The 23,011-nt window shown below is 54.6% G+C and overlaps 1 protein-coding gene and 1 long non-coding RNA gene across 4 annotated transcripts in view; one reads left to right on the top strand and one right to left on the bottom strand.

The window, feature by feature from the left end:
* The window catches only part of LOC307112656, a 39,492-nt gene extending 18,521 nt beyond the window's left edge, over positions 1–20,971 (bottom strand). Inside the window, exons 1-2 of one of the 2 annotated variants that reach the window (XR_013814733.1) lie at positions 20,849–20,971; positions 9,702–9,927 (exon numbers count right to left, since the gene is read on the bottom strand). This is a non-coding gene — a long non-coding RNA (uncharacterized lncRNA). The remainder of the gene's footprint in view (positions 1–9,701; positions 9,928–20,848) is intronic. The other variant, XR_013814734.1, reaches the window with a different exon arrangement.
* Positions 1,685–22,157, top strand: LOXL4 (lysyl oxidase like 4). 2 transcript variants are annotated; one of them, XM_079793492.1, is made up of 15 exons: positions 1,685–1,808; positions 6,404–6,717; positions 7,266–7,444; positions 8,320–8,525; positions 9,875–9,913; positions 10,057–10,276; positions 11,045–11,228; positions 11,408–11,562; positions 12,251–12,418; positions 13,449–13,611; positions 15,874–16,117; positions 17,227–17,342; positions 18,206–18,342; positions 18,734–18,845; positions 20,870–22,157. In XM_079793492.1, exons 2-15 carry the CDS (start codon positions 6,435–6,437, stop codon positions 20,938–20,940), a joined length of 2,277 nt encoding a protein of 758 aa, XP_079649618.1. In that variant the 5' UTR covers positions 1,685–1,808; positions 6,404–6,434; the 3' UTR covers positions 20,941–22,157. The 2 variants fall into 2 exon arrangements, with proteins under 2 accessions (XP_079649618.1, XP_079649617.1); XM_079793491.1 differs by having other exon boundaries at positions 18,734–22,157.
* The last annotated feature ends 854 nt before the right edge of the window (positions 22,158–23,011 follow it).

The raw sequence follows: 23,011 nt of genomic DNA, 5'->3' as shown, positions 1-23,011 counted from the left end.
CCCTCACTTCTCAAGGGGGGTGGGGGGGCGCGCTCACTGCTCCCCGCCTCAGCCTCTGCCCTGAATTTTGCAGTTAAAAGACTTCCGGGCAACATCCATTCGTTCCCTGGACTCTGGTCTGGGCCAGCCCTGGCTTCCAGGGTATTTTTAGCTCTGGGCGGCCAGGCCAAGCTGGTGATTGGCAACAGGCGGGGCCCACCACGTTTCTGAGCCCTCCGTGTTGTTCCTGGCTGGGCATGAGAGGTGGCTGGGCTTGGGGAGGGAGCCAAGGCATACCTGGCATCACAGCCCACAGCTGCCTCATTGTCCGTGGGGGCGGGGCAGTCTGCTGCTGCTGCTACTGACCCGGCTGGAGCATTCTTTCCTGTTGATTCATCCCAGGGAATGCTCTGGGCCCAGTTGGGGCAGGGCAGGGGCACTGGGGGGACATCTGGGACATGGTTGGCCAGGGGTGGATGGCAGCTAAGTCAGTGTGTCACCCAGGGATCAAAAAGGTCCTCTTTGCCACCCTAGCTCTTATCACTCTCTGCCTGTGGTGGCGTTTGTTTACACATCTGCCTCCGCACCAGATTGGGAAGGCCCCGCCCCCTCCCCCCCTCCCCCCCTCCCCCCCTGCAGTGTCTAGCACTCCAGCACCCTGTCTAGCACGTAGGAGAAAATCAATAAAGGTTTGCTGAATGAATGAGCCTTTGGAAGACACTCAGGCAAGGTGTGGGGGAGGAGGGGGAGCCAGATTGTACTGATCTGAGCCTAGGGAGGAAGCTGGGAGCTGAGCACTCTGCCCCATTTTACAGATGGGGGTACTGAGGCACTGGGAGGGACCAGGACTGTGGAAGAGATTTGGAGGAAAGGGACTGGCATCAGGGTGCTCAGCTAAACTGATGGGACTCTGCGCTTTCAGCCTTTTCTACTTTTGTTTTATTCCACAGCCTTCCCCCATCCCACCCTCCACACAACCCTCCCCCATGAGCCCGTCAAGGGGCCAGCACTGCTTCCCTCCACTCTGTAAGGGGTTGAAGGGGAAGATTTAAGTTCCCCTGGTGACTCGGGGAGCAAGTCGTGTCTCTTGGGACTCAGTGTTCTCACCTGTACATTGGGCAGAACAGAGGCCACACGCCTGCGCAGTAGGCAATAAACTCTGAGAGACCAATAAGCGGAGAGGACTGCTGTTACTCCAAAGAGAGCACACCTGCACCGCACCATCTGGACCCTTTGAGCCGAGCGCCCTGCCCGCACCCCTAAATATTAACCAAGCACCCCAGGACTGACTAGGAGGCACTTCCATGTGAAGTAACGCACTGACCCGGGCGCACTGAATGTAATCCCCAGGTCAGCTCTGGGGGTAGGGCTATCGCCCGACCTGGCAGAGGACACTGCCCCTCAGACAGGGACTTACGCACTCGCACTCCTGGCAGAGGAGCACGGGCCTCCGGGGACTCGGATCCTCCCACCAGCCGCTGCAGCAGCGCCAGTTTCCTCCACGGAAAACAGGTCCCTCCGACCCCCCGCAGCTTCTCGACCCAGGGATTTCCCAGGCCGGTGGGGCCACGACACAACCTATGCGGGCTGGCACCTGGCCACCCTGGCCCGTCTCCCGGCTGGGGGGGGGACGTAGGGCGGGAGGGGAGACCTGGGGCGGGGCGCCCGCCTCCTCCAGGGCCGCTCGGGGGCGGGGCCTCCTCCGCGCCCGCAGGGTGGGGGGCGCCCGCGGCCCAGCGGGATAAAAGGGCCCCAGGCGCCCCAGGAGGCCCGTTAGCGCTGCTTCGCCGCAGCGCCCGCCCAGTCCCGGACCATCTGCGCTCCAGCTGGTGAGCCCCCGCCTGGCCCTGGCCCTGGGTCTGTCTAGCTGTCCTGTCTGTCTGTCCGCTTCCTTCTCTCTGTGGGTCTGCAAGCCTCTGAGGGTTCCTGAAGGCTGAGCGGGGAGGGCTGGCGGTCCCATGGATGGGCAGCCTAGCTCCCAGGCGCTCCCCAAAGTTGCTTCCAATGGAAGTCTCCAAGTTCTGAGGCTTGGCCCCAGGCCCGCCCTGGCCTCGGGGTGCCTGCGCGTCTTGTTTGTGAGCGCGCTGAATGTAACCTTTTCTCTGTCTTCTCACCCAGGGAGGAGGCAGGGGAAGGGGCAAGGCAGGTTCAGCTGCCACTCCTGTGACTTGGGGCACTAAGAAGCAGGGCAGAGCCAGGCTCTCCAACGAACCAGATGAGGGCTGATTAGAGGGGGCGAGGGGAAGGGGAAGGGCAGACAGGGGATGCAGCCTGGGCTGAGGGCTTCAACTCCCAGGTGCTATGGCGGGACAGGTAGGGCTCAGAGACCATTTGCTGGCACTGCTTCGGGTCACAATAACCCGTGATCCCAGGGAAGGGGTCAGGGCTGAGAGGGGAAGCCCCACCCCATTTGCGTGATCCCAAGGCTGGTGCCCACCAGAACAGCATCCCCAATGCTACCTCCTCAACACCCTTGGGCATTCCCAGTCCTCCCTAGGGGGGCAGGTGCCGAGTCCCCGAGCAGCACCTGGACCAGGTGCCTCTCTGCTTCAAGCTGGCAGGGTCCTGGGTCTGGCATTCGTTTGCACTCAGTGCTGGCACCTACCCCAGCGCCCTCACACCTCAGCAGGTCATAAATCAACCAGCAACGGGGTGGAATTTCATTCATTTCCCTGCCACCCTTCCTTCTCCCCCCTCCTCCTCCAACCTCCATCCCTCACGCTGAGAGCCTGGCTTCTGGGAACAGGCTGCCTGGGTTTGAAACCTGGCTGGGCACGTTACTTAGCTTCTCTGGGCCTCATCTTCTCAGCTGTAGAGTGGAGATAAGTCTTCAATCAATATTTCTATATTATATAATAATAATTATTATTATTAACCCCCACTCCATCCTTCCTCTCACCGTCTCCTTCTCCTTCCCTGGGAAAAGAGCGCCACGTGAGGCTTTCCTTCTCTAAGGGAGGCTCCTCAGCCTGGTCCTCTTTTCTGTGCTCGGCCCTGGAGGACCAGCTCCGGGGAGACACTGTGGATACTGGTTGTGGAGGCAGGAAGCAAACACACCAAGTGCTAGGAGGGTGGGACCTGGGAGGGCTGGATGGAGGGGGTAGCTTTTGAGCTGGGTGTTGTAGGAATCTAACAATCTGAAGTAGAGGGAAAGGCCACTCCAAGTAGAAGGAACGGTGAGAGCAAAGGCTTCGCGGCTGGGAATGGAAGGGTACATTGGGGAATGTGAGGAGACAGGTTTGGTGTGAGCAAAAGCTGCAGAGGGACCTGCAGTGGCAGGAGGGCTGGGAAGAGGGGTGCCCCCTGCACCTGACTCTCCTGGGCAGCTTTCATGAAAGGGAGCTGCCCTGGCTAGCACCCAGGGTCCTGCAGCAGAAGCCCACCCCTGCCTCCAGGGCGTCCCCTTGGAGGGGAGGGAGCCTGTTGGTCCAGGCCTGTCCACAGCTTCTAATAAGACCTGCATGACGCTGTGGGACACCAGCCACAGGCAGACCTGCCCATACTCCACGGCCCATCAGAGCATGTCTTACAGAGAGGGACCGTCTAGTGCTACCACCTCTCAGAGAGAGGAAGGTGCCTGACTCAAGTCACATAACACTTTGGTGGCAGAGTGAGGAGCATCCTGACTCCTGGGACAGCGAGCAGGCTGCTTTCTCAGGCCAGACCCAATGTGACCACTGGGTCCTCACAGCTGGAGGATCCCGATCCTTCCCATCCTCTTACCATCTGTGGCAGGACCCTACCCACAGTGACTTCAGTTTGGCTCAGTCCCTAGCTGCCTACCTCCCCCTTAGGGGTGATGGAGGAGGGAAAGGGGACATCCCAGGCAGTGACAGCCAGCTGGGAGCCCCACAGGCTCCAGAGTGGGGAGTGACGTGAAGAAAACAGTGTTTAGGTCCGGAAAGGAATTACAGGAGGGGCGGGGCAGGAGGAGACTTCAGCGGTGAGAAAGGGGAGGAGGCAACACAGGGCTTTGGGACGTGGAGAGAAGAGAACCTGGGCTCCGAGGGGAAAGAGGCAAAGCTGGAGGATGTCGCAAAGCAGGGTCCCAGGGTCTTGCTGAGGAGTTAGGATGTGGCCTCCATTCCTTCTTTATCCAAAGAGGAGCTGGGACCAAACTATGGTGCTATAGCAGCTGTTACTAAGAGTTAACTTGTCAATTGAGAGCTTGCTCACCTAAGGGTCAAGATGTATTCATTCACTTAACCTTGGCAACATCCTATGAGGTTGGTGCTATTATTATCCCCATTTTACAGAGAGGAAACTGTGGCACTGAGAAATTAAACCACTTGCCCAAGACCACCCAGAAGCCAAGTGACAGAGGTGGGTTGTGAGGCCAGGCAGTCTGGCTCCATCTGTACACTTAAGTGCTGTGCTATGCCACCTCAAATCCATACAACCATGGATATTTCCTGGTGCCACCTCCATACCTGCTCTATTCTGGGCACCAGGGGCACAACACAAAGTCCCTTCCCCTTTTTAGTGGAGCTTCATTCTAGAGCCCACTCTACCCAGTCCTGGGCTGGCCAAAGCAGGCTGGGCAGCTGAAGGCGGAGGGGCTGGGTGCAGCAAGGAATGAGAGATTCTCAGCAAATACCAGCCTGTGGGGAACGGAGTGGCAGCCCCCCCCCCCCCCCCCCCCGCCCAGAACGTGCTCTCTAATGGTGCAAGCCTAAACAGGGAGCCAGGAACCCAACTTTCTCCATCCACTGCTCCAGGCAGCCTCAGCCCCATCCGCAGCAGAGCCCCATCCGCATGGAGGAATTCGGCACTGATGGCTGCAGACACTGACAGCTCCAATCCGCTGTAACCTTCTCTGTAACCTTCTCTCGATGCTCCTCCCCCAGCCTGGTCCCAGGCCTAAGGCTGCTAACACATGAGGGAGAGAGGATCAGCCCCCAACCTCATCCCCTTTAAGGACCCAAAGACCATCTGCTTTCAGCCTCCTGAAGGCAGGAGCCCTCTCTCTGGTGGATGGTCACAGCCTAACCCTCCCAGGGCCCCTCACTTCCTACGGGATGAAGGACAAACCCTTCGTGACACACAAGGCCCTTGATCTACTGGCCCAGCCTGTCCCTCCACCCTGGCCCCCCCTCTGCTCTTGCACCTCTTCTCCTCTCCCCTCCTTTACCCATTCTGCCCTCTCTACCTGGAATGCAGAGTTTTCCCATCTGGGAGAACTCTCATTCCTCTAACAAGGCCCGGTGAACTGCCCCTTCTCCGAAAGCCTTCCCTAATTCCTCTTCTCTGGGCTACATGACAGCGGGGAGTAGCGTTGACATCTTCACGTCAGTGTCCCAGCACCTGACCTAATAGTTGGCCTGAAGCAAGTATTCCACAGATGTTTGTTGAATCCATGTACAAATCACACACCTCGCAGGACCTAGAGCAAGGGCGTAAGGATATCACAGACTTCCAGCTCAAGGAGATACTAGACAATACAGGGTGGGGCAAAAGTAGATTAAGAATTGTGAATATGGAAACACAGTTTATTCTTGGTATTATTATTTCTTAATTATTGTATATTTTCCATACAAACAACTGTAAGTCTACTTTTGCCCATGCTGTATTGGTTCAACCTCCTTACTTTCAAAATAAAGGCTCAGGGCCTAGAGAGTTTAAAAGACTTCCCCAAGCCACACAGTAAATGAGTGGTAGAGGCCTAGACTCCCCTCAAGTGACCCTTTCTGCTCCAGCATCCCATGCGCCTTTTGTGGTGAGGGTGGCCAGGGTGTTGGGAATGTCAAAAGGCAGGTGAGGGCAGTTCCCCTGGGGTAGATATTTCTGGTCCTGAGGGCACCTTGGGGTCTCCCCCATGACTCCAAGGGTAGGTCACCTCCTCTATCTCTATATATAAAAGCCTAAGCGACCAAATGACCGGTCGACAGGTCGCTCAACCCAGGAGCTGTCCCCTGGTGGTCAGTGTGCTCTCACAGTCAACTTCCCACGGTCCCTCCCCCCAGCCAGCTACCCCAATCGGCCCCAATCGCCAGCCAGGCCGAGGGACCCCACCTGTGCATGAATTTGTGCACCGGGCCTCTAGTTTACATATAAAACTGTATCAAAAATAACTGTTTATTGAGCACTTACCATGTGGTAGGCTTGTGCTATGCACTTTACATACAGTGTTTTATTTAACACTCACAACAACAGTGCAAGATAGGAATTGTTACCCCACTTTGCAGATAAGGAGGTTGAGACTCAGTAAAGTTAAACTTAAACTTCCTCAAGGTTACATGGCTAATGAATGGTGGGTTTGAACCAAATTGACTAACCTCGGAGCCCAAACTCAACCAGTGCCAGCATACACACACACACACACACACACACACACACACACACACTTGGAGGGGCCCTGCCATGTTTTGTCTCTGCCTGAGGCCAGAGGTAGGTGGTGATCATTGTCCTGTTTACTCATTCCCAGGTGCCTTGCCTCAGCTGTCCTTGAAGTCACCATGATGTGCTCCCCACCCCCTACCCTCTCCCTGCTCCTGCTGTGCCTGCTGCTGGGCCAGGCCCCTCTCAGCAGGCCGCAGTCGCCGGGCACCACGAAGCTGCGGCTGGTGGGCCCAGGAAACAGGCCGGAGGAGGGCCGCCTGGAGGTGCTGTACCAGGGCCAGTGGGGTACCGTGTGTGATGACGACTTCGCTCTCCAGGAGGCCACAGTAGCCTGCCGCCAGCTGGGCTTTGAGGGTGCCCTGACCTGGGCCCACAGTGCCAAGTATGGCCCAGGGGAGGGTGAGTGACAAGCTGCCAAGCAACGTGACAAGGAAATGGCAGGGGGCTTCTCTCAGGGGCTGGGCTCTCTGAGCTCCTACAGAAAACACCCCACCCGTCCTTGAACTCCCAGCTCCATGACCTCCCCCATGAGGCCTGACCTGAGTGCCTCAGCTGAAGTGCCCCTGCTGAGCCTCCCATTCTTGCTTGCAGTGAGGCCACCACTATTGCCATGATCACAGCCCCTCAACTGTGAACATAGTGATTGGCACACAGTGGGTGCTTAACAAATGTTGGATGACTAGATTGATGGGTGAATGGGTGAACAGGTCAATCTAATTACTAGACCCATCTGGCATTTTCCAAAAAGATTCTACAGAACCTGATGCCAAGGGGAGGCAGTAAGCAGGGTTATAAATAAACCTCAGGAGAACCAAATCCTCTCCTTTCTCCATCCCACTTTCTGCTCAGAGTTTAAGAGGAAAGTTTAACTGTCCAGGAGGCACAACTCATGGCCTGCCTCTCTGTGCTTGTCCCTGAGCATCACCTGCCTGTCCCCTCCCCCTCAGGACCCATCTGGCTGGACAATGTGCGCTGTGCGGGCACAGAAAGCTCCCTGGGCCAGTGCGGGTCTAATGGCTGGGGCGTCAGCGACTGCAGCCACTCAGAGGACGTCGGGGTGGTGTGCCAGCCCCAGCGCCAGCGCGGCTATCTTTCGGAGAGAGTCTCCAATGCCCTTGGGCCCCAGGTGAGGAGGCTTTCCAGGCCCTGGCCTGAGCCAAGTATTGGGTCAGGGGACAGGGGGCCTCCTGGTAATGAACCTGGAGGAGGCAGGGGAAGGAGAGCAGAGCCTGGGCTGAGAAGCATCCTGGCCCCGACTGTCCTGTTGGTGCATGGACAGAGGGTCCCAGCTTGAGGGGGGGCAGGCCAGGGAACCAGAGGCTGGGCCTGCTGGGAATCACCGAAGCTGCTCTCCATAAGGGAGGCAGCAGGGGGGCAAGGGGCTGCCTCACCCACAAGGCCCGGCCACAATTGCTGCCTCTTCCCGGCACAAACAACCCCGAGCTAAAAACAGCCCAAGCCAAACAACAGGAGCAGGCAGGGCAGGTCCAGGCTCCTACCATCCCCTGCCAGAGAGCCTCAGCCTGAGGACAGCAGGCCCTGGCCCACTACAGGCCGTAGGCCAGGATGGGGGGCTCGCCATGGTCTAAGTCAGCCCAGGGCTAAGGTGGGGGTCTCCTGGGCCAAAGGAGCCTGTTGGCGGTCTCAAGGTCTGCCCATCCTCACATCTCCCTGGTGTAGCAGGCAGGCTCCTCCTCTATGCCTGGTGGAAGCCCCCCAACCCCAAGAGCTCCCATCCTGACCCCAGGGAGGGTGCAGACCTGCCTGCTTCCCTCTAGAGTGAGGAAAGGACCCTAAACACACCAAGGTTCCACCTTATGCTCACCCCGTGGCCTTGGATGAATGCCTCCCCCTGTCTGGGCCTCAGTATCCCGGCCTGTCCTGTGAGGGGGCTGTGTGGGGTGATCTGTAAGCGCTCTGAGCCCCAACTTCCCCAACGAAGACCTGCAGTGGGCTCAGCGGGGCAGGAATCTCGGCCCACGGTGCCCCTGCACCCTGCAGGGCCGGCGGCTGGAGGAGGTGCGGCTCAAGCCCATCCTTGCCAGTGCCAAGCGGCGGAACCCGGTGACCGAGGGAGCCGTGGAGGTGAAGTACGAGGGCCACTGGCGGCAGGTGTGTGACCAGGGCTGGACCAGGAACAACAGCAAGGTGGTGTGCGGGATGCTGGGCTTCCCCAGTGAGGCACCTGTCAACAGTCACTACTACAGGTAGGTCAGCTGGTGGGGGTGCGGGGGAGGCAGGCTTGTGGGGCAGTGGCATGTGTGAGTGCGTGCGCGTGACACACGTGGGACCTGGCAGAGGTCAGTGAGGTTGGCAGGGCTGGATGTGTCGATGGCAGGTCATTCAGTGGGTGTGGGGACTGGGAGGGAAACAGGCCCAAATGAGGAATGTTCCTGGGTCTCCTGGGTGATGGGTCCCACAGAATAAGAGGAAGGTGCGGCTGAACATTGGGAGGTGCCTAGAAACGGTCAGAAACTAATCGATACGAAGAACAGTACAGAACACTCCCCAAATAAAAACAACTGAATGTAAAATGGTGTCCCTGACTTAAAAAGTAGACTTTACTGAAGAGCCTTACAATGCTGCCCGCAAGGACAGACGACCTGGGTTCTGGTCTCAGCTCTGCCTAACGAGCTGTGGGGCCTCGGCAGGGCACCTGAGCCTCAGCTATCCAATCTGCAAGGAACTGTCTCCACTTTGCCCCAGTGAATTTCCTCAACGCTCATCCAAGCCAGGCCTCAGCTTGTGTGTGAGCAAGGCGTGGGGTGGAGCAGCATCTGGGAGCACAGACATAAAATCCTCTGTCAGAAACGTGACGGGCCTGTCACAGGATTGCATCAGCCTGTCTGAGGGCCAGGCACGGCTCCCCAGCTGTGTGGAGTGAAGACTGTTCTCCTCAAGGGAGGAATCTCCCACAGTACCGCTGAGTCACCCACCCCTGCCAACCCCAACCACGTTTAGTCACTCTGTCCTGTGTCTCCGACTTAGAGGACCCTGGTCCTGAAGACCTACTCGATTCCAGCCTTGGGGGTGACTGACATGGGGGCCCCTGACTCCCCACCACCTTGTAATTGCACATCTGGGCCTGGCTGACTCGCTTACCACCCATGGGGAGGGCAGCCCTGATTATAGCCTCTGGGTGGGCAGCCACCACCAGCAAGGCCTTCAACCTCCACCTGTCCCCAGAGGACCTCTTCCCCTGGGTCCCTTTTTTCAGGGTGCTCCCTAAAGGCGCCCCTCCATCTGGCATGGGGAGAGGGCGAGCTGGGAGCTGCCTGCCCCGGGGGCGCCCAGTGCAACAGAGACCCCAAGTTGGGATTGATACGTCAAGAGAGCATGCTGGGCCCTGCTTTCCTTTCCTGTAAAATGGAAGTCATTGATACCTGTGAGGTGGTCGCCTCTCAGGGCTGCTGCGAAGCTCAGCGCTGAAACAGGATCTGTGGGCGAGTTTTCAAACTGTGAAGTCTGGTGCAGACTCAAGGACAACTGGGAGGAGCCAGGGTGATGGGTTGGACTTCTGCACCCACTCCACTCCCCACTGTTTTCTCTCCTCCAGGAAAGTCTGGAATTCGAAGTTGAGGGATCCCAGGTTTAGGTGAGGAGTGTACCCTGGGGGAAGGATGCAGAGGGGTGTGGCATGAAGGGCCTCCCTCCCCGCCCCTCTCCCCAATGCCTTGCCTTCTTGAGTCCTGAGCTTCCCTCAACCCCTCCCCCACCCGCAGTCTCCCTGTCTTCCAGGCTGAAGAGCTTGGCCCAGAAGAATTCCTTCTGGATCCACCGGGTCAACTGCCTGGGGACGGAGCCCCACATAGCCAGCTGCCAGGTGCAGGTGGCGCCAGCTCGGGGCAAGCTGCAGCCGGCCTGCCTGGGTGGCATGCACGCTGTGGTCAGCTGTGTGGCAGGGCCCCGCTTCCGCCCTCTGAAGGCCAAGTCTGGACGCAAGGAGCCCCGGGCAGAGGTGGGTCCCGTGGTGCCTGCACCCCGGCAGGGAGGCACAGGCCCCCTCTTAGCAGCACCCTGCCTTTGGGAAGGACGGGTGGGAGGAGTCCAGGACAGGCAGGAGGGAGGGACAGCGGCCCTATCCCCTATCAAGGAGGTATCGGTGCACAGAGTGGTGGTACCCTGGATGTATTTAAAAGGGACCGTTTATAACCCTACCATAAATGGAAGGTTGACATCACCTGCTATGAATAGAAGGTAACCATAAAAACAGTAATTACATTGTAGCTATATCCCGTATTGAACCTGAGCCTGGCCCTTTGTTATAAAAAGCAATGAGCAAGTGCTGGTGAGGTGGTACAGACAGGGCAGGGCAGCACCCAGGAGGTGGTCTCCTGGGTGAAAGGAAGGAGGGGAAGAGACTTACAACGGAAATAGCTTCCCACTCTGTGAGTCAGTTTAATTAATGCCATGTCCCTGCATGTCTCTAAAGTCACTCCACGGATCCCTTTGGGATGCGTTGATCTAGTTCAGCCCCAAAGGACACAGAAGCAGAGGCTGGCGCGAGGCAGGGACTGGCCTGGTGACCAGGTGGCAGGGTTGACTTGGTTCTTACTGTCATATGTGGTGGCTCTTAGGGAGGTTGAGAAAAACAGCTTATTCGAGGTAATAGTTATGGGCAGAGTCAGTGTCTCTGCCCAGCTTAGAGGGCCCGGCCCGGGCTCCCACAGTGGCTCAGCCCATCCCTCCTCCTTCGCCCTCCCTGACGCTGGTTTCTGCCCAGCAGGAGCCAAGGGTGCGCCTCCGCTCCGGGGCCCAGGTGGGCGAGGGCCGGGTGGAAGTGCTCAAGAACCGCCAGTGGGGTACAGTCTGTGACCACGGGTGGAACCTCATCTCCGCCAGCGTCGTGTGCCGCCAGCTTGGCTTCGGCTCTGCTCGGGAGGCCCTCTTTGGGGCCCAGCTGGGCCAAGGTGAGCGAGGAGGCCTGGGGTGGGGGGGTGGGGGCCTGGATGTGCTACTGGTCCATCCCTTGGTGGTCCTGGGGTGCCCGGGCCCAGGACAGAAACTCTCCCCCTCTGTGGTGGGGAAGCCACAGCTGTGGGGCTACAGAGATGGAGCCTCAGTGGCGTTGCTCTCCCTCCCTCTGTAGGGCTGGGGCTCATCCACCTGAGTGAGGTGCGCTGCAAGGGATCTGAGCGGACCCTCAGTGAATGCCCCTCCCTGGAAGGGTCCCATAATGGTTGTCAACATGAGAATGATGCTGCTGTCAGGTGCAATGTCCCAAACATGGGCTTCCAGAATCAGGTGAGCTAAGGCCTGGGCGTGGCCTCAGGCTGGGGAGTGGGGAAGCCCTGAGATAGCGCCAGGACACCGCATGGAGCCAGGGGGAGAGGTGAGCGAGGGGCAGCCAGTGCTTCTGCTTTGGGCCCAGCTGGCCTTGCCTAGAGAGCCTCGCCTCTCCTGAGTCTGCCCTGGCATGGCCCACAGCCCCTCAGGACAGCGGCAACTCTAGGTGGCTGCCCCTCCCATTACACTCTCTGGATCCCTGTGAAGTTGAGAAAAAAGGTGCAGAGGGCGGAGGGCTGCGGGGCTGTCAGCTGGGGAGTGGCACCGGGAGGCTCCCAGGAGGATCAGAGTTCACTGCCATGCTAATGTGGCCTGTGGGAAGTCTCTGAGTCTCTGACCTTGGTTCTCTCTTCTGTAAAGTGGGTAACTGTCTCACAGGGTCACTGAGAATGGGCCGGTGGATATGAGATCCTCTGCAATTGGCGAGTCGCCATTAATGGTAGGATTTCAGATAGGAGGAGGGCAAGTACTGGAAAAGGAGCCCGGGGAACAGGCGCTTGAGTCATATTTCTCGAGCAGGCAGGGCCATGAGGGAGAACCCAGAGAGGGAAGTGTCGCGTCAGGGCAGCACAGTGAGCTGGCCTGCAAACCCCGAGCGCCCCCTCCTGAGGCCACCCTGCTTCTCACACACCTCTGACCATTGCAGGTGCGCTTGGCTGGCGGGCGCAACCCCCAGGAGGGTGTGGTGGAGGTGCAGGTGGAGGTGAATGGGGTCCGACGCTGGGGGACCGTGTGCAGTGACCACTGGGGACTCAACGAAGCCATGGTGACCTGCCGACAGCTCGGCCTGGGTTTTGCCAGCCATGCTATCAAGGTAGGTCCCTGTCTTGCTCCCAAACCTCCTATGCTAAAGCTACTAACCATTCACCCATCCATTAATTACTGAGTGAAACTGGGCCAATGTAATGCTGGGTGCTGGGGATGCTGTGGTGAAGACAGATCCTGCCTCATAGAGCAGTCAGCCCAGGGAGGGAGGCAGTCACTAATACAACATTCACACAACAGGCACATGACTGTGTCTGCAGAAAGACTAACAAAAGTTAGGCATAGAGCTGGAGAGGAATAAATAGCCCATGCAAAGTCCTGTGGCCAAAGGAAGCTCCACTCTGCAGAGGAAATCAGGGACGGGGTGTGGCTAGTAAGGACGAGTGATGTGAAGTGTGAGGGTGGAGGAGGCAGGGGCAAGACCATTCAAAGCCTGCAGTGCAGATTTTTAAAAGATTTCTTCCTTGCTCTTGGGCAAACAGTTGGGGTGGGGACTAATGTGACTACAGGAAACATGCTCAGGAAACAAGTGTTGCAGTAGCGCAGGTGAGAAATGATGCTGGCTGGGACCAGGCAAGTGGCAGTCCTGGTAGAAACAGGTGGATAGATATTAAGGCAACAAAGTCAAGAGGCTTTAACTGCAATGGACAAACCTCTTCAACTGCACAGTGCTGGCTACCGGGCATGCTGGGCACACCTCACCTGGCAAACCAGGGCCAACCCTGAGTACAGCCGACCATCTGGGGCTGGGAACTGGGACAGGCCACCTGGGTGGGCAGGAAGGAGACAGGATCCTCCTCTTCAAATAGCTGAGCGCTGCCAGGTGGGAGAGGGATGGGAGCAGGGCCATAGGATGTGGAAGCTGCAAGCAATGTATTTCTGCCTCACGATATGGAAGAAATGGCTATTATCAGAGGGGTCCAAAGTGGCATGGACTGCGCCATCACTAAAGGTTTCAGGCTGAGGCTGGGCACAGCATGGTGGGGGTATTCTGATGGGTCCAAGCCATAGATGGGAGTCCAAAGGTACTCCAAAGGTACCTCTCAACCCTGACTGGGTGATGCTGGCTGTTTTCTTAGGACACCTGGTACTGGCAGGCGACGGCGGGGGCCGAAGAAGTGGTGATGAGCGGGGTGCGCTGCTCAGGCACAGAGCTGGCCCTGCAGCAGTGTCAAAGGCACGGGCCAGTGCACTGCTCCCACAACACGGGGCGTGGCTCAGCGGGAGTCTCCTGCACAGACAGTGAGTAACGGGAGGGCCCGTGGGGCCGTGGGGCAGGCAGGCGGGCTCCCCTCAAAGCAAGCCTACACCTCCCTCCCCTAGGGAGGGCTCTGAGGCTAGTCCCAGCTCCAGGTCAGCAGGGTGGGAGCGGAAGGAGGGCTGGACTTGGAGTACCAGCTCTGCCAGCTATCGGCTGTGTGTGGCCAAGTCAGTTCACACAGGGAGGCCAACTCTGCCCTGTCCATTCCATGGAGTCATTGTGAGAATTAAAACAGAGAATGTGTGAAAATATAAGGATATACAACAGTGTTTTCCAATGTTCATATCATGACCAACAGTGAAAAAAATAAAAAGAAGCAGAATAGAAAACAACAGAATGAGTTACATTTAGTAAGGGCAGTATTTTTTTCCTGGAATTATGTATATGTGTACTAGGTCATGGCATAAAATATATTTCTTGCTGCGGTTTGTAGTAAGGGAAAAGTTTGGAAGCTGTTGTGCAGGGTACATAAATGTGAGGACATGTGGGCCTCAGGCTCCCTGTGTATTCTCCTGAGCTCTGGGATTCATCCAAAAGGCCACAGGCCAAGACCATTCTCAGGCATCCGTCTGTCCCACGCACTGATTCCGGGGGCAGCAGCATCTGCTTGACATCTGCCAACCAGGTCTGTGCCAAGATAACTACGTATATCTCGTCCAAAGGCTAGAGGCTGGCACCAACCCAAGTGGCCTCCTGACCTTCTTCCCAACCAGGCTTCAATGCCAAGACATCCTCAACCTTTGTCAGTGAGCTTTAGGGCTTTCTCTGCCCAGTGAACCTGGAAGAAACTGGGCCTAAGGGCACACCCTGCCCTGCAGGGTGACGGGTCACTGGGGTGAGCCTACACCAAGGTTCACGGCACATTAGGGGCCTGCTCCCCACTCACTCGCCTTCCTGGGAATGGCAGCTCTGCTCCTGAACACACTTGAAGCGTCACAACAGCTTAGCACAGCCTCCTGCTGCCTCTGAGGCCACCCTATTAGTCCTCTGTGATTTTCCTCATTTCTTCCTTTCCTTTACTCTCTCTTCTCATTCTCTCCGAAAGCTCTCTTTCTTTCCTTTGGGAACTCTAGGGTTTGTCCGTGGACACACCCTGGGTCTCTCCAAAACATACCCCAGGAATTTCCAGTGCATTTTCAGTGATAGCACAGGCATCATATGGCCACCCAGCCGTTCCCCACGCCCACCCTCAGGGCGTGTTTCCATCGCAGGGTAGTCGGCGCACAGGCTCACCCATATGATGCCTCTGCCAAAAATCTGAACGGGAATCCTGTTTTTGCACGACACGCATTGAGAACAGGCAACTTTCCTCTCTTGATGCTACATGGCAACAGCTGTGGATCTCCACATCTGTGTTGTCACACGCGAGGGACAGCAATGAGAGGAGGCATGTGGCTTCCCAGGAGGGTAAGAGCCACTGTGGCACGAAGGGAGCGGGAGAGGCACTGAGCAGTTTTTCAAGACACAGGCTCCAGCATGTTGAACTGTTATGCACAGAGAAGCACCAGAAATGGCCGTGATGCCTCAGAGGGGAACGCATAGGATGCCCTGGTATGAACACCCATGAGAGCGATCAGGTTAGAACAGAGATTGTGGACAAGGCGCAGGCCTAGGAACTGCAGCAGGATGAACCAGAATGGTAGATCAGGAGCAGGCTTGGAGATCAACCCTCCCAACTGCCCCCTCCCCTTGCCCCTCTCCCAAACCTTACACTGAAGGAACTGAGGCCCAGAGAGTGACTAAGCGGCGGTAACCAAGCAGCACTTACTGAGGAGTTAGCGGAGCTAAGCGACACAAAGGCAGACAGGCTGAGCAGCATTTCACAAAAGAAATACTAGCTTACATCAATTACATGCCTATCTCGGCCCAATGATCTAAGCACCTTACAGGGATTATTGCATTAATATCACTATTATTGTCCTCTTCTTCCAGTTGTGGAAGATGAGAGACAAAGAGGTTAAGCAACTCACAGAGCTAGTTAATGGTGTAGACAGAAATTAAGCCAAGACATGAACCTAGGCGGCCTGGTCCCAAAGCCATAAGCTTAACCTTGACACTGTAACTGCCTCCAGGGTTAGGGCAATAGATCGTTCCTTTGTGACTAGAACTCACATCTCCTGACTCCTAAACCACCCTACCCTTCTGGAGTCCCCAAAAGAGCTTAGTCTGAGGGCAAGCCTATCAAGGGAGCCCAAACAGCTGCCTTCCAACCTTGGCATCCCCACGTGCCCTCTGCGGTCCAGGTGCTCCAGACCTTGTGATGAACGCCCAGCTAGTGCAGGAGACGGCCTACTTGGAGGACCGCCCACTCAGCCAGCTCTACTGCGCCCACGAAGAGAACTGCCTCTCCAAGTCTGCTGACCACATGGACTGGCCCTACGGACACCGGCGCCTGTTGCGCTTCTCCTCACAGATCTTCAACCTGGGCCGGGCCGACTTCCGTCCCAAGACAGGACGCCACAGCTGGATTTGGCACCAGTGCCACATGTTAGTGACCGCCCGTGCCATGACTCTACAGGGACAAAGAGCAGGGGCCAGGGGCCAAACCTGCCTGGCCTCAGGCACACTTTCCTGGGAGGGGTGCGCACTCTGGGTAAGAGCCTCCTTCCCAGAGGCCTTACTGACCTTGCCTCCGGGAGGCGATGGGGAATCCCAGCAACATCAGCTCACCCTCTCCATTGCTCTCGCCGGCCCTGGGTGTGCCCATGTTGATGGTGCTCATGGGGTCCATTTCCCACAGTAACATCCAACAGAGCCATTACTGCCACCAGGGCTGGTCTCTGTTAGGATGATATTGGACAATTTTTCTATGTTGGACCTTAGCCTTGTCTCTAAAGGCCATGTAAAGTGGGGACTCCTAGAAACCTGCAGACCCAAAATAGACATCCCATTCAGGATGCTGGCTCTGCAGGAAAAGCTTGCTGGTTTCTGCAGCAGCAAAGCAAGGTCCCCAAAGAAGAGCTCGAACACTGGTACTAAAAGGAGACAATGAGCATTCTTTCCTATCAGGAGTCCCCAGCCCAGACAGGAGGAGAGACAATGCTGTGACAAAGCAGAATGGAAAGTGGCTTTTTCTTTGGGACACGGCCTGGGTGGGGAAAGCTGAGAGGAATGGGCACCACTGGGACTTGGCCTTGCTGAGATAATAAGCACCCTTCCTCATAGCGTGAAGAGTTGTCATTAGAACTGGATTGGAAACAATGGTAGCAATTTCCCAGGCTGACAGGGAGCAAAGTAAGCACCCTCTCAGCAGCTCAGCTCCTGGGCTGGTCCCCTAGAAGTGCCCCTTCCTTCCACCTCCCGATCAGGCCTTGAAGCCAGGCCCAGCCTGCTGGAGGCTACCAGGGCAGAGCCTTCACTTCTCACCTGGGTAAGACCCTAGGTAATGGGGCAGCTGTGTCTTGCTGCTGGGCAGGGGAGCCAAGAAAGTAGGCCATATGTCACTAATCTTGGGTTTGGGAGAAGGGCACTGCCCTGCTATTGCAACATTCTCCTCTGGGTAATGATGGGGCCTAGTCCTCAATCTGCCCTGCCAACTTCTCCAAAGAGGACCCTCTTCTGTTGCTGCTGGACTGACCGCTCTGCCCCTTCTGCAGGCATTACCACAGCATTGAGGTCTTCACCCACTATGACCTCCTCACTCTCAACGGCTCCAAGGTGGCTGAGGGGCACAAGGCCAGCTTCTGTCTAGAGGACACAAATTGCCCTGCAGGTATGTGGCTTCCTGTCAGCATATCCGCCCGTTACATCCATCACCCCTACTGGGGTCAGGTTCCCCTCTGCCCTGCTCAACAGCCCCTGGCACCTGGAGACTCTGGCTTGGCAACTGTCAGCACTCAAGGCAATTCGAAATGATCAATTCCTTACCTTTTGAAACCTTAGGTGCAAGGTCTCTATTCCTCTGCATTCCTACCCAACACACTTTGTACCCGCTTTAAAATACTTAACACTTTCCTATTTTGGATAATAGTTGCAGACCTGTCTCATCTCTGCTAAATTCTTTGAGGGCATGGATTGTCTGATTCCTATTTGCATACCCACAATTCCTAGCCTTTAGGAATAGGCATGGTAAACACTGGCTCCTGAGGGCTGGATGGATGGACAAATGTAGCTCAGTAGAGCTGGAATCTTCCAACCACATTTCCTAGGCCAACAAGGCATTCCACGCAGGGGTCCTCAAACTTTTTAAACAGGGGGCCAGTTCACTTTCCCTCAGACCGTTGGAGGGCCGGACTATAGTTTAAAAAGAAAACTATGAACAAATTCCTATGCACATTGCACATATTTTGAAGTAAAAAAAACAAAACGGCAAAAAACACCCGCATGTGGCCCGCGGGCCGTAGTTTGAGGACGCCTGCATTAGAGCATCCAAAGAAAGAACCTGTCACAGATGGGGTTTCAGTGCTGGATCTCTGGCTGATACTGAGGCAGGTTATTTAATCTGACTGCATGTTAAGACCTGCTTGGTAAGGCGGGTGTGAGGACTATCTGATAAAGTATGTGAAAGACCTAGCAGAGTGCTTCGTCCCAAATGCCTAAACCAGGGCCTCAATAACTCAGTACCCTTCCTCACAGGACTGCAGCGGCGCTATGCATGTGCCAACTTTGGAGAACAGGGAGTGACCGTTGGCTGCTGGGACACCTACCGGCATGACATTGATTGCCAGTGGGTGGATATCACAGATGTGGGGCCCGGGGATTATATTTTTCAGGTAAGAGGGCTCATGGGACTCCCCACAGGAAGTTCATTTCCTCCAGATGTTCCAAAAGCTTCCCTGAGGTAAAAAAAAAAAAAAAGAGTATCATAAGGTCAGGTCTCCCACAGGTCTGGCCCTTGAAGGGACTGTGTGCTAAAGAACACTGACTCAGGATCTGGAGGGCCTGGGTTTGAGTCCTGATTCAAAAGGCAGTCACAGCTTCTCAGTCATGACTTCTCAGTCCCCATCTGTAAAACAGGGACATTAATGTCTACCTCCTGGGGTGACTGTGAGGATTAATTAAAGAATATAAACATGCTTTGTTGAACTACACAAAATGTAAAGGATTATTCCCGTCACTATCAACTCACTCAGAAGTCAAATCACCTGTTTCCTCTCGCTCCAGGTGGTCGTGAACCCCAAATACGAGGTGGCAGAATCTGATTTCTCCAACAACATGATGCAGTGCCGTTGCAAATATAACGGGCACCAGGTCTGGCTGCACAACTGCCACACAGGTAACTGCGAGCCACTAGGGGACCAGCCCTATGTGGGCTTGGGGAGCTGGAAGACTCCAAATGTACCATGTGTGACTTGAAGGTGTATGTAAAAGGCTAGGTGTGGAACAGAGTTGAATTTGACATCTTCACAGGAAGATTTGCAGAACAAACTGATCAGACTAACAAGCCTCACCCAACAGCTACTTCTTTCTACATCCCTTTGTCCTAAGGCCGTTTGGATTGTAAACTGTTTTCCATCTGTCCTGGAGTCTTTCCTGTTACTCAAGCCATGTCAGGATTTCCCTATTCCAGTTCATTCTTTTTCCCTCCCTTTCATATGGTCTTTATTAGATGCCTCCATCTTAAGCTTCTCACAGGCAGAAGTCCCCCAGATCTGCCTCCAGCTGTGATCATTGCTTGCCAGAAGGGGACCATGCACAACAGGGCACAGGACAGTTGTGGGATTGGCAGAATCAGACAAAAGAGGAAGCAATGATCCAGTGGGGGCAGAGTAAGGAGGTGGTTGCTCTACTTGTCGGTAAAGAAAGGTAGCAATTCCTCCATCTTAAAGTTTTAAAATGTTTGTATTTGCTATGGGCTGTGTGGGTTCACATCCACACTTGTAACAGGTGGGGTGGGGCAGACTTGTCCATTCGGTTAACAAACATTTACTAAGACCTCCTTCTATGCTGAACACTCAGCCAGGCACTAGGGACATATATAGGAGATGCACAGTTCATTGTCAAGTAGGGCAAGCAGACATGCAAATGGTAACCCCAATACTACTGAGTATCCCAAACTGGTATGAACTAAATGTTGAATAAGCAGAGACAGAAAGCAACAACCCAAAGGAAGTGATGTTTGAGCTGGGTTTCAAAGGAGGGACAGAAGTCAAAGAAGGGAGGAGTAGGAGAAAGCATAGGATTTGGCTTATAAAAGGCTTCTCGGAGTTCCAAATTCAACTCCAACCACTTTTTATCTGTAAGACAGTGAGGAAATCACCACCTCAGAATTTTTCTCTATTGTACTTCAAACCCACTAAGGTTGTCTGCAGAGGGTTGCGATGGTTCCTGCTAATACAATAGACTTTATCCAGTGGGCTTCTGGGAACCATTAATAAATTATAGTCAGGGGGGCAAAAACATCAGATTTATGTTTCAAAAGATAACTCTGGCAACAGATGGAAGACCATGAGAAGAGGAAGAAGAAATAGCTAAGGTTTGAATATGTGTGACTGAGTAAACTTCGCAGCCATTCAATCAGACAGGAGTGTGAAAGGAATCAGGAATTGGAATCTGACGCATATGGAGACAACAGATCCTCCACAATGCTAGCAGCAGGCTGCAAGGCACAGGACAGCGAGGAGGGAAAGAAAAACAATGCCGTTCTGATCAGTGTCCTTGAAGAAAAGAGACAGCATGCTTGAATGAGAGTCTAAGTTATTTAATAAACAGACTATTTATAGAGGTGCGAGTAAGACAGGAAACAAGGGGCGTTGAGACATCCAGGGATAAGCAAGAGTGGAAAACTATCCACCTTTAGGCTTGAAGGGGCGAGGGTATCCTGGAACCAGATGAAAGCTAGAGCTGTGGATGAGGGAGAACCTGGCCGGGAGTTATAGTAGACATCACTGCCAGAACAAGGGAAGAAATACCCCACCTTCTCTCCTTCCACCCTCTCAATCTCTTGCTGTTGCTTTCCACTGACCTAAATCAACCAGAAACCAGAGGATGAGATCCAGGGTGAGGCAATGTAGGGGTCAGTTCTCCAGGGCACAGAGAGGACAAATCAGGGTAGAGACTGAATCTGGAGAGGGCAAAGGAGAGTAACCAGCACAACTGTTTCCATCCAAGAGCCTATTCTTCCCAATGTCCCTGAAACCACACACCTGTCGGGTCTGTTTCTATTGAATGAATTGGGGTCTGTGCCCAGGACCAACCTGATGTAAAGCATGAGGTCAGCAGAATGTCTGTTTGTGAAGCTGTCAGGGAAAGGATGACTGTGGTGGGTTGGTCACTTACCTGTTTTCCTTTGGCCCACAGGGGATTCATACCGAGCCAATGCAGAGCTCTCCCTGGAGCAGGAGCAGCGTCTGAGGAACAACCTCATCTGAAGCCGTCACTGCACATTCCCAGCTGCTGCCCACACATCAGATACCTCAGCTTATTGGAGCCATGCCCTTCACAGAACCCTGACTCAGAGGGAAATGGGCCAGTGCCAAGGGGCGCCAAGAATTGCTCAGGAAGCCTTTTGATGGCAAGATCACCAAACCAGGATGGTACAGCTCCCTTGGGATGGCTCTAGGCCTGTCCCCTAAGGGCCTTTGGTCTATGGACTATGACTCTCCAGGCTTTGTGCAGCTAAGCTCCTCTTGCATAGGGAGACCCAATCTTTCTTGGATTTTGCCCCCGAGTTCCTGGGTCAGAAGCAATCAGTTCCTTGGGGATGGACTATGGTCCAGTCCCCCACCTAAAATAGTGCTTTGCACACGTCTTGGAGTAGAAGACAGGGGCAATACACAGGAGGTGGGGTTAGCTCTCTGCAAGCAGATCAAAGCAACACAATTTGTGTCAATGTCACAACTGGCAGCGAAGTTTGTGAATTCATTGCCTTGCTTGATCTGTCCTCATTTAGAACTCACCTGTCATACTCTGTCTGTTCTTTAGGGCCCTTACCTTTATCCTACTGTACATATGGGTGTTTCAAATATCCCTGGAAGCGTGGGCCTCAGGCATCCCCTTATCTCCTGATGGGCCAACACCACCAGTTGCTGAGTGCTTGAGAAGGGGCAAGATTTGCAGAAGTGACCAGATAGGGTCTTCCTGCAGAGCAATAAGAGAAAAAAAGCATAAAGTCTGCTGGGTAATATGGACCCCAGCCCCTGCCAAGGAAAAACTATGTGCCATATACCTGGCAAGCAACAAAATGTCCCCCTCAAGATCACTGTGCATCTCAGGACTGGCCTAAATTTCAGGTCTCAACCAAGTTTCTGAAGTGAACTTTGCATTGAATACATTTTTGCAATGGAAAGAGCACCAGTCAAATAAGCCACTCATCTCTGTAGGAATAAGAAGACAGGTCTGGTAGAGTGGGGGAGAGGAGACTATGAGGGAACATTTAATTTTGTTAAAGAATAAATCTAGGAAAGGCCACCATCCCTTCTTGATATAGCTATAATATGCTCTTGCTCAGGTAGTATACAATCCCAGGGTCTTCTTGGACATGATTCTTAATCTTTTCTCCACTTAGACACACTTAAAAGATGATCCTTACAGGTCTGACACCCCAGTGCCAATAAAGGTTTTTCACTATTGACTGTTACAAAGACAAGACTGGCTGTGATTCTTTGCAGTTCCCAGTGCACTTTACCACTTTCACTCCCACTAAGCTGGTGACCAGGCTGCACAGGGCACACAACAGTCCCACTACATTTCTCTGATCAGCTATCAGCCTACTGTCTGCTTCCCAATTCCCTCCCCAGGCTCAGTGCTGAAACATGGGTTAGAAAGGTTAAGGGATGAAAGGTAGGTGGCAAAAGGTCAAGTCCAAGGATTGTAAACTTTTATAAATGAGGCTGCAAAGTCTAAATGAATGATAGCAGATGGGGCAGATTTACAATAGTGTGTCCCGCTCTCGCCCACCTCTCCCCATGTCATGAGTGCCACCCCCTCCTTAGAGAGTAAAAAGGAACATGCTCTGGGTACACTCTATGAATACAAAGACATGCTTTCTTCCTTCTCCTCTACCTTCTCTTTTCAACTCCCTCATCTCCTTCATTAGGCAGAGGGAGCATTATATTTTGGCACAGCAGTTTAGGTAAACAAGGGAAGGACTGATTTCCTGTTGGAGCCAGCAAACATCTCCCAAACAGTAACAACATTATACTCGCACATGCAGCTAATGGTCTGTGAAAGAATGTGCAGCTAGTGGGGGAGCATGTGGTGACTGATGGCTAGATTCAGGCAGGGAGGTTACCCACAGGTTCTTGCTGGATCCAGTTTCCAAGAGAGCCAGAAAAGCAGGCCAGGCAGCCAGCCACCAGCTCTGGTCTCAGTCTTGCTGCCCACATCACATGTCTGATAGGTGCAGCCAGTTTTAATTCTTGGAAAAAGCTATATAAGGGTTGTCCTGTTACACCTGAGTTGAAAGGGAAGGGCATGGGAAGACTGGTGGCTGGCATGACT

This window comes from Cnephaeus nilssonii (assembly GCF_951640355.1).
Source record: "Cnephaeus nilssonii genome assembly, chromosome: 16".
Lineage (NCBI taxonomy): Eukaryota > Metazoa > Chordata > Mammalia > Chiroptera > Vespertilionidae > Cnephaeus > Cnephaeus nilssonii.
Note: the sequence above shows the minus strand (reverse complement) of the source record. Positions and strands in the feature narration are given on the sequence as shown.

Coding starts and splice junctions, on each gene's coding strand:
- LOXL4 (XM_079793491.1), top strand. CDS start 6,435: ATGATGTGCTCCCCACCCCCTACCCTCTCCCTGCTCCTGCTGTGCCTG. Junction 8,526..9,874: donor GTCAACAGTCACTACTACAG/GTAGGTCAGCTG, acceptor TCTCTCCTCCAG/GAAAGTCTGGAATTCGAAGT. Junction 16,118..17,226: donor ATTTGGCACCAGTGCCACAT/GTTAGTGACCGC, acceptor CCCCTTCTGCAG/GCATTACCACAGCATTGAGG.